At 30.2% G+C, this 10,670-nt stretch overlaps 1 protein-coding gene and 1 pseudogene across 1 annotated transcript; both read left to right on the top strand.

Moving 5' to 3' along the window:
- The first annotated feature begins 2,553 nt into the window (after positions 1-2,553).
- LOC132254843 (myb-related protein 308-like) lies at positions 2,554-4,091 on the top strand (annotated as a pseudogene).
- A 3,375-nt stretch (positions 4,092-7,466) lies between these two features.
- Positions 7,467-8,674, top strand: LOC100261618 (transcription repressor MYB6). The gene is made up of 2 exons (XM_002263558.4): positions 7,467-7,777; positions 7,874-8,674. Exons 1-2 carry the CDS (start codon positions 7,645-7,647, stop codon positions 8,554-8,556), a joined length of 816 nt encoding a protein of 271 aa, XP_002263594.1. The 5' UTR covers positions 7,467-7,644; the 3' UTR covers positions 8,557-8,674.
- The last annotated feature ends 1,996 nt before the right edge of the window (positions 8,675-10,670 follow it).

The following is a 10,670-nucleotide window of genomic DNA, read 5'->3' as shown; positions in this document are numbered from 1 at the left end:
TTTGAAAAAAAATTAATTTAATATTTTTGAAAAAAAAAATATTTAATTTAATATTTTTGAAAACTACTTTTATTTAATTTTGTATTTTTGAAAAAAAAATTATTTAACTTAATTTTATAAAATATTTTATATGTGTTCTTAATGGGTATATTTGTCCGTTACTATTTCATATCCTTCAACTCAATTTGAAGAGTTACATGGACTTTTTGTTAATTTGGGGGCCCATCTACCCCCAAAACATAATTCTCCCTATTATTAATTCAAACTTCCAACATTTATTTATTGTTATTATTATCATCATTAATCTAAACTTTCAAAATCTATTTATTATTATTATTATTGTCATTAATCCAAACTCTCAAAATATTAGTATTATTATTAACTCTACTTTCAAAATCTTGTTATTATTATCATTAATCCAAACTCTCAAAATCTCATTATTTTTATTATTATTAACTCAACTTTCAAAATCTCATTATTATTATTATTATTATTATCATTGATTCAAACTTTCGAAATCTTATTATTATTATTATTATTATTAATTCGAACTTTCAAAACCTTATTACTATCATTATTACAAATTCCACTTTCAAAAGTCTATGGTCCCACAGTTCAATTTCCTAAAGTCCGTTTTTCATTTTCTTTAACAAATTTCAATTTAATCACCGGAGCTCTAATCTTTTAAATTTAATTCCAAATACTCAAATTTTCAAATAAACTCCAATAATCCAGTTTTCACTCGAATAGTTTTAATCCTATTTCAGTTCCTAAATAATCCTCTGATCTTCTTGATTTTACATAAGCAATGGTGATTCTTCATAATCGTAAAACACGGAATTTGTAAGACTAATTCATGAACCATAAATTGGGATTTGGTGGGGGCCTGATGTTTGATCCATTTCGATTGTCAACTATTGCACTTAATGTATTTTGTTTAATCTTCCTTTTGCACTTCGATACGCATGAGCTATATCCCGTGTTCATTAATTGTGCACTAATCCCGTTCCTTGATAGCGCATTGTGGCTCGTGGCCGAGGTATGCATCCACTCCCTTTCTAGTCAATCTCTATTGCGTGTTTTGATTATCATATTGTGCATGATTTAGGTGAATATCTATTGACTTTCTCGTTGATTGCCACGTCAGTTTCATTGTATTAGTAGAGACCCGACTTTAGGGATTTAGAGGGGTGCTATGGTTTATACCGTACCTTCCCGATAAGTAACCTGACCCCCGAGCCCGATCCGATTTTTTACAGACCACCTTTTCCAAAATAAGGAGTCACGCTTAGGGTTTTCTTTCTTATTTTGTTTACCCTTTTAAAAATAAAACAAAAATAAGTGGCGACTCCAAGTCACATTTTTAATCAACAAATCATTTTTTTTCAAATAAAAATCGAGCTCGCCATTCGAGTGGGAAACGCCTGAGCCGAAATGCGGGATCCACAATATGTTTTACTAACTTGATAGAGATTGATTTCATGTAAAATTATTACAATATTTTTATTTATTTCCACAAGACATGCTCCTTTTCTAAGCCAAATTAGAAATTTTATTTGTATTTTAATAGTAATGCAATAATCATGTACCCTTCCCTGCAAAGAACAGAATGTACAACGAAGGATAATACAACTCATAATAACTTTTTAAAAAAGTGTAATTCGACACATTTATATAAAAATAATTATAAAATAATTATTTTTAAATAATTTAAATTTCATATACTTAATATAGTAAATATTTAAGATGGTCAAATGTAGTATTTATATTATTAAAATGTAGTACTTAAATAGTCAAATATAATATCTTTGATAAAAAAATATATAAAATGTTAATTATTTTTTAATGATTGTTTGAAATTTGTATTTTGTAGTTTTTTTTTCTCTATGTATGGAAACACATTTTTTTATCAAATAAGAGGATCTGATTATTAAATAAGTTAAATAAATTATATGATGTGCTATTTATTTTAATAATTAGATAATATTTAAATATATATTTTTGATATAATTATTATTTATATGAAATTTAAATTAAATTATATAATAAAATATTTAAACTTTGATATGACACGAACATAATCCACTGACACATGAAAGTGATTTTTCAGAATATAAATTATATTCTATTATCTCTCTGGACTCTAGATGTTCTGTTTGAATATAGCTTGTGAAAGATACATTTTAGGGTCTTGAAAGTAGTGTGGGCTCATTGATAAGAGAAGGATACTCTAGCGTGCCCACATTTTCCATATTGCTGTAGATTATTGACTACCCTTTCTATGTTGGGTACCATAAATTTTTCTAAGTATAGGTTTGTGTCACATCAAATAGCAAAGGTTGAAATGATTGAATAGAGGAATCTCATTTTTTTTTACTTACCTATATTTTTATAAAAATATTATTTCTTTTTTTTCTTTTTGGATAAAAGTAACAGATTATTTTCAAACTTGATTAAAAATAGTCACAAAATAAGATATTTATATCGAAAATAAATTAATTTCAAATTTAAATATAAAAGGGTTATATTTTATTTCTTTTAATCAAATAATTCTAAAAAGTACATGAAAAAAAATAAGAGAAAGATATAAAAAAAATCCTATAATTTTGACAAAAAGACCGCTTTTTATTTCAAGATTTATCATAGAATTAATGACCATACAAAATGGGATTTGGTGAAGGGCAGGTGGTAAGAAGAATGGGTTGTTGAACTAGCCATTTTAGACCAACATGTTTTTGGTGAAAGCTAATAATCTACATTTCCTCCCAAGAAAAAAACCACAACATCCTTCTACACATCATTTGCTTTGAATTTCTAACTGCATTTGGAATATGATTAATTCTAGAAAAATTGTTCAAATCCTTATAGCTTTTAAGTGGGGAAACAAGGGTGTTTAATTTCTCTTGGCTGCTCTCTTTCCATCAGACTCTCCTACAAGAGAGGCAAGCAGGAATGGGAAGAGCTCCCTGTTGTTCTAAGGTGGGTTTGCAGAGAGGGCCATGGACAGCTGACTATATTCGAGCACACGGCCAAGGCAATTGGAGATTTTTGCCTAAGAAAGCTTGTACTTAACCCCACTTTCATTACTTAGCAATCCGCATTCTTTGTTTGATTACTACTTTCTTTCATGATAACACCAAGTGTATATGTTTGTTATTTAAGGACTGATTAGGTGTGGAAAAAGCTGCAGACTAAGATGGATGAACTACCTTCGGCCCGATGTCAAGAGAACTGGTAACATCACAGCTGATGAAGACGACCTTATCATCTGGCTTCATTGTTCCTTGGGGAACCGGTGGTCGCTCATTGCTGGAAAGCATCCAGGGCGTACGGATAACGAGATAATGAACTACTGGAATTGCCATCTCAGTAAGAGATTGAAGCACAAGGGCAAAAACACAAAAGAACCCAGCAGAATAAACAACAAGAATAGTAAAATCTACCGGGCCAAAGCCCTTTAGGGTTACCTCGCCCTCAATAATTACAAGGAACAACAGTTCTGATAGTTTGACGAGCAAGTCAGCCATTGACACTGCCACTGCCCAAGAAGATATATAAAAGGATCATTAGCTAGTACAGGAGCCCCGGCCTGGTCTGCCATGGCCTCAGGCTGGCAGAGCAGGTGATGCAGTTTTAGTTGACAATGATCAAAATGATATTGGGTCTGAACCTTCTTCCCAATATGATGATCCAATACCCTCAAAAAACAAGTTTGAAAAGCTTTATCAGGAGTATCTACAACTTTTAATGGCGGATGATAATGTTGCAGTGGAATTGCCATCTGCTTAACTGATTCGTGGCGGCATTGAAGTGATTATGGTCAGTTAGTTTATCATGTATTTTTCCCTAAATTTCATGCAATAATATTCTTTGAATTTGATGTGGAAGTACTGCTTCTTTGGTTTCACGTGCTCACCTTCCTCCGGGGCATATGTGATGCCCATGACCTAACGAAAGGGGTGTCCTTTGAGGTAGGTGTGATGCCCATGACTTTACTAAAGGGGTGACAGTTATTTCACACCTTAAACCCAAAGTCTCAAAATAAAAAAGATACACACGTCTTGTAGTTGAAATGTTATAATTTACCAAATTTCTATGTAAATACACACGTCTTGTAGTTGAAATGTTACAATTTACCAAATTCCTATGTAAAGTAAAATAAAAAAATTTCTATAATTCTTAAATCTCAACTTTAAAACTAACACGTCAACTAAAATGTTATTGTCTAAACAACTTCAAACTTAACAATTCAAATAGTTATTAAATTATGACGGATAAACAATACCTAAAAAATAAAGTTTAAACCAAAAGTTCTAATAATGGCAAAATCCCATCCTAACCGTCACTCCTTACCTAAACTGAGAGTATTTAAAAAATTATTAATAAATGAAAATAAACTTAAAACCCAATAAGTTATGGATCAAATATTTTTAATTATGATTGCAACTAGGAGATATAATGTATAATTTTTTTCATAAAAACTTTTGAGTTCAAACATGTTCAAATATTTCCAATCGAACATTTTCATATTTATATTAAAACAAGTTCATATTAAATCCAAATAAAAAACATTTAAAATATTGTTACTTTCATCATCAAATAATAAATAGTGTTGAGTTAGATAAGTTTTTACAAATGGGTGGGTAGCCTCAAATATGTCATTTTTAAGATAGACAAAACCAAGCACTACTAGTATTATTAAATTTTACTCAAACCCTTAGAGGTTGGGGTATAAATCAATTACATTTTTCACCACGAAATGTAAATGTCAATTATTATATCCCGTTAACAAGTGACAAAAAGTCAACTATTTTATCTCATTGATTAGGGTTGAAAGATCAACTACTATATATAGTTAACTAGAACCAAATAAACTTGAGTCAAATACTTTGTTTTGTTTATTCAAACTTACAAAAACATAATATCACCGTTTTTTTTATTGTAAAAAAAAGAAAAAGTTTTAACATATTCTTTATGCAAAACATATTTGACTTATACATAAAAACAAAAATAATATTTTATATATTTCAAAATAACATATTAAAAAAAATTATTTTTTATTACAAAATTTATATTAATTTCCATTACCTCAAAAAAGCACTTAGAATCCTTGTTTAACAATCCCAAAATTTTCTTCTGTCATATTATTATCATTTCTATTATTTTTCAACTTCCAAATCAATAATAATTTAATTAAAGAGTTTCCTATTTTATTTTTTAAAAGAAATTAAGTCCCTCCCGAAATATATTCCCAAGGTTCTATTTCTTTTATCTATTTAAATTAAATTAAATTTTTTATTAAAAAATTATTATTATTATTATTATTTTCAAACACCCTAGTGTCACCCTAACAATTACCACAAGCCATCCCGTCGCCCTAAATCACAAATCATTTTTATTGCGCCAACAACTCCACGACTACCAACTCTTTCCCGTGCACAATTGCAACTTTTTTTTTTACTTCTCCCGTTTGGCCATCACACTCTCCAACTACTTTTTCTTTTTGCTCATCCAATAGGGGCCTTCACCTCATCCATCTTTCCTTCCCATTTTCATTTTTTTTTATATTTTTTTCCACATCCTACTATTAGCACGTTTTCAATTTTTTTTTTTTTCATTTTCAAAGTCGATTACTTTTTATAGTCATACACCTAGGCCGTGTTTATTTTTTTTTAACTTAATTTTAAATAAAATCTTAATATTTAATAATGTTAAATATTAGATTATTTATTTTTATAATATTTTATTTTTATTAAGTATTAAAAAATAAAAAAAACCAATATATATATTTTTTTATTTAGAAAAAGATATATACTTTGATTTTTTATATTTAGTAAAAAATTTATAATAAATTATGAAAAGTAGAAAAATAAATAACTTAAATTCTGAAAATAAATTACTTTTAATAAAAAGACAAAAAAAATAAACATCACCTTATACTTTTCCTATAATCGTTCTTTCCTATTTATTTTTATTTTTACTTGTTCAGATCTACTCATTTCAATACTCAAATTTTCCCAGTGAAAATAAACCAATCTCTATTTGTAAATTTTCAATTTTTTTTCTAAAAATTAAATAAATAAATCTTAATTTAGATTAAGATTTTTCAAAAAAATATCTAATATGTTAAAAATTAATTAACAAATCTAAAATACTAATCTAAAAATTAAAATCTTACTGAAAAAGCTAATCTTAAAAGTTTAATTTATATCCCAGGCTTTTAAATATGAAAAAACTTGTATGCTCTTATTAATTTATTTTTTATTTTTATTTTAATTATAATTTGTGATTTTACCCTTAACAATGTTAAATTTGAGATGTTACAATATGCCTATGGAAAGATCAAAATCAAATTATGTTGTCATTTAAGTTTGATTTCCATGTCCGTAGAATAAATAGAAGATATGAATTTTCTGCTTAATTCTACTTTGAATGTTTTGATAAAACACAAGATGTCGTCTTAACTCGAGGAAAGAAAGTTTTAGAATTTAAATTACATTCTATAATCTCTCTAGAATCTAGATGTTTTGTTTGCAAATAAAAGCTTGTGAAACATAAATTTTGGGGTCTTGAAAGTTGTTTGGTCTCATTCAGAAGAAAATGTTACCCTCTTGTGCCTACATTTTCCACATTGCTATATATATATTATAGACTAGCTACCCTTCCCATGTAGGGCACCCTAAATTTTTCTAAGTACATGTTTTCGTCACATCAAATAGCAAAAGTTGAAATTATTGAATCTATCACAGGCTGTCAATAAATCCTCCCAGCTTTACTAAAAATTTTCAAAAAATATTAAATATCTAGTAATTTTACTCATATTTTAAAAGTTTTTTTTTTTTTAAATATATGGAATAATTTTTTAAGGTTAAAGATAACTTTTAAGAACATTGAAATTCTCTAAGTCATGCCTGCCTTTCTTCAAATTGGATGGAGAAAATATAATTCTATTTAATTAAATTATTTTAAAATGTTATATTATGCTTATTTTCATTAAAAAATAATTTAAAAAAATTAAATTGAGGTTATGTAATTTATATATATCTTAAATTTATAAGTCTAACCCCTCCACATTTTTCGGTTGAAAAACTTATTTATATTTTTATAAAAAATATCTTTTTTTTTTCCTTATAAAAGTAACATGCATCATCTTTCAAAACTCAATGAAAATAATTGAAAAATAAAATATTTATTTCAAAAATGAGTTAATTTTCAAGTTCAAATATAAAATAGTTAGATTTATAAATATGGGATTATTTCATTTCTTTTAATCAAATAATTCTAAAAAATAAAATATAAAAATATAAACAAATCCTACAATTTTGACAAAATGACCCATTATGAAGAAGAAGGGTAGATGGTAAGAAGAAGGGTTGTTGAACTTGAACACTAGAACTGGCTAAGCCCTTTCAAACCAACATGTTTTTGGTGGAAGTTAATATTCTACATTGTCCCACACGAAGAAAACCACAACATGGTATACATACAGGCATCTTTTCGTTTTTGTTTTCACACTCGGAATTTCTTCATCCACAAATATTCCAGAAATATTGTTCATATCATCCTTATAGCTGTTAAGTAGGGGAACAAGGGTGTTTCTCTCTTGGCTGTTCTCTTCCCATCAGTCTCTGCTACTAAGCAGGAATGGGAAGAGCTCCCTGTTGTTCTAAGGTGGGTTTGCAGAGAGGGCCATGGACAGCCATAGAAGACACTCTACTCATCGACTATATTCGAGCACACGGCCAAGGCAATTGGAGATATTTGCCTAAGAAAGCTGGTACTTAACCCTAATTCCATTACTTATCGATTCATATTCTTTGTTTGATCACCACTTTCTAGTTTCTACCATGATAACATATGTTTGTTCTTTAAGGACTTCTTAGGTGTGGGAAAAGCTGCAGGCTTAGATGGATGAACTATCTTCGACCCGGTATCAAGAGAGGAAATTTTACAGCTGATGAAGACGACCTTATCATCCGGCTTCGTTCCCTCTTGGGAAACCGGTGGTCGCTCATTGCTGGAAGGCTTCCAGGGCGGACTGATAATGAGATAAAGAACTACTGGAATTGCCATCTCAGTAAGAGATTGAAGCACACGGGCAAAACCCCAGAAGAGTTCATCAAAATAAACAACCATCTCAGTAAGGGATTGAAGCACATGGGCAAAACCCCAGAAGCGCCCAGCACAATAAACAACAAGAATTGTAAAATCTACAAGCCAAAGCCCTTTAGGATTACCTCGGTCTCGATAATTACAAGGAACAACAGTGCTGATAGTTCGATAAGCGGGCCAACCAGTGGTTCTGCTACTGCCCAAGAAGATAAAGGATCATTAGCCAGCACAGAAGCCCCCGGTCTGCCATGGCCTCAGGCTGGTAGTGCAGGTGATGCAGGAGGTGTTTTAGTTGTCAATAATGAACATGATATTGCCTCTGAACCTTCTTCCCAATATGATCCAATACCTACAAACCATAACAAGTTTGAGATGCTTTATCAGGAGTATCTACAGCTTTTAATGGCGGATGATAATGTTGCAGTGGAATCGCTATCTGCTTAACTGATTCCTGGCGGCATTGAAGTGATTATGGTCAGTTAGTTGATCATATATTTTTCCTTAATGTCCATGCAATAATATTCTTTGAGTTTGATGTGGAAGTACTTTTGCTCTGGTTTCACGTGCTCACCTTCCTCTTCATTCCAATAAATATCCACTGATCTATAATATTAGTTCACCATGAAGAGGAATTTGGAAGCAATTAATTAATTAAAATACATAAGCTAACTGCATCTAAAAATGGTCACTGCATGCCTGTGGTAAGTAAGATCAAAATCAAATTAATTTTGGGTGGTACCATAACCTCTGCAAAAAAGGAGGTTGGAGTCTGTTTGGTAGTGACACTTTTAGCCTAAAAAGTATTTTCCAAAAAAATTTAAGTGTTTGGTATAATTTAATAAAAGGTTTTAAAATTTTTAAAAATTACTTATAATGGTTTTTAGAAAAATATTTTAGAAGTGATTTTTAAAAAATTATTTTCAACAAACATAGGTTAGAACCCCTATTTTTTTTTCCCACTACTTCGCTTACGGTTCGTGTCTGATTTTACTTCTTGATGGACATCCTTTTCACCTTTTCCTCATATTACTATTTTCAAAAATAACATTTTTATTAAAACCACTTTGAATCAAATTATAATAATAGGCACCTTCAATGAATGAGAGAGAGGTTCTGAGCTTACTTTTAGTGTTTGAGAGAGGTTGTGAGCTTTTTCATTGCAGAAATCTTCCTTGAGGCTGGAAGCTATGGGCATATATATGTGTCTTAATTTCTACAGTGTAATAGGGGAGTGAAGCTTCCAAAAGAGTTGCAGCAAGCCACACACCCAACTTAGAGGTGTGTCCTCCCTTTCCTATCATCTATATATATTAAATTCTGGTCATGCCATGCACTTTTGATGATAATAAACCATGGTTAAGTTACTAATTTGTTTGAATTGTAAAGAATCTCTAGTATTAAATTGGAAATTCATCAAAAGACCTAATGGATATAAGATCAAAACGTTTGAAAGACCTTTAATCATAAGAAATAAATGTAAAATGAATGCATGGGTACACTTAGGTTTTACATATCATTTCATACATCTTTGAAAAACTCAGTTTATTCTTTAAAGTTATAATTTCATTAAAACCCAAGTTTTATCAAATGTACATTAGGAAAAACGTTTCAAAATTGACATATTAATTTACCTAAAGACCTTGCCTAAGTGTTAGAAGAGAAAAAAAAATAGAAAAAGATAGATTTTCGGGGCCAAAATGTTGAACAGGTCGAGGCACTGGGCCAACCATCTCAACTAGCCAAGGTACCAGTCAATCGGTTTCCTTTACCCGATCAAGGTCCAGTCGAGGAGTGCAAAAAATACTCTCTCTCTTCCAATAGCCTTTCATTCCCTGTCAAGGTATCTTCCTTCCTGGTCGACCACTGGACGAAACAACGGTAACCTGTCAAAGTATTAAATGTTCCAACGGCTAGTAAACTGGTCGACTCACAACTCAACCGATTGAGGCTGCTTTTTGTTTTTCTTGGCTCCCGAGTTTAAAAACCTATAAATAGAGAACTCCACTTCATTTATGAGATATAGAACACTTACATTTATTTGTCTACCCACTTGTTCTTGCCTTAAAAACTCTTCTTTCTTTCTTGATGCATTAAATCTTCACTTGCATATCCTTTAGTGCACCTTTGTGATTCATCCTAGTTTTGATTTGTATTTGAACTATCATTGAGCTAGGTTGAGGGATTCATTTTTGTAAAATTGAGTGTTAAAACCTTCAAGTGAGTTGAATCTTGAAGAGATTGTGTAAGAGCTCATTGGAGTTGAAATCTAAGTGTAAATGATATTAAAAGTTTAGTTGAAGTTTCAAGTTAGTGGAACCCTCACTCGGTTAGGAGTTTGAGAAGAGTGGACGTAGACAAAGAAGTGTCGAACCACTATAAAATCTAAATTTGATTTCTCTAACTCTATATCTTTATAGTTGCTTTTATTGTGTTTGAATTTGTTATGTTCAAAAATAATTTTAAAAACCCAATTCACCCCTCTTGGGTGTTTTCCCTTTTAAAATTAGCCTTTATTTTCTCAAAGTTGAAGACTAAAAGGCTTAATGCTAGCATGGAGT

Source organism: Vitis vinifera, chromosome 2 (genome assembly GCF_030704535.1).
Source record: "Vitis vinifera cultivar Pinot Noir 40024 chromosome 2, ASM3070453v1".
Classification (NCBI taxonomy): Eukaryota; Viridiplantae; Streptophyta; class Magnoliopsida; order Vitales; family Vitaceae; genus Vitis; species Vitis vinifera.
This window is presented reverse-complemented; position numbering and strand designations above follow the sequence as displayed.

Excerpts from the sequence above, each read along its gene's own strand:
- LOC100261618 (XM_002263558.4), top strand. The coding sequence starts at position 7,645 with ATGGGAAGAGCTCCCTGTTGTTCTAAGGTGGGTTTGCAGAGAGGGCCA. Across the intron at positions 7,778-7,873 it reads ATATTTGCCTAAGAAAGCTG|GACTTCTTAGGTGTGGGAAA; the intron begins GTACTTAACCCT and ends TTGTTCTTTAAG.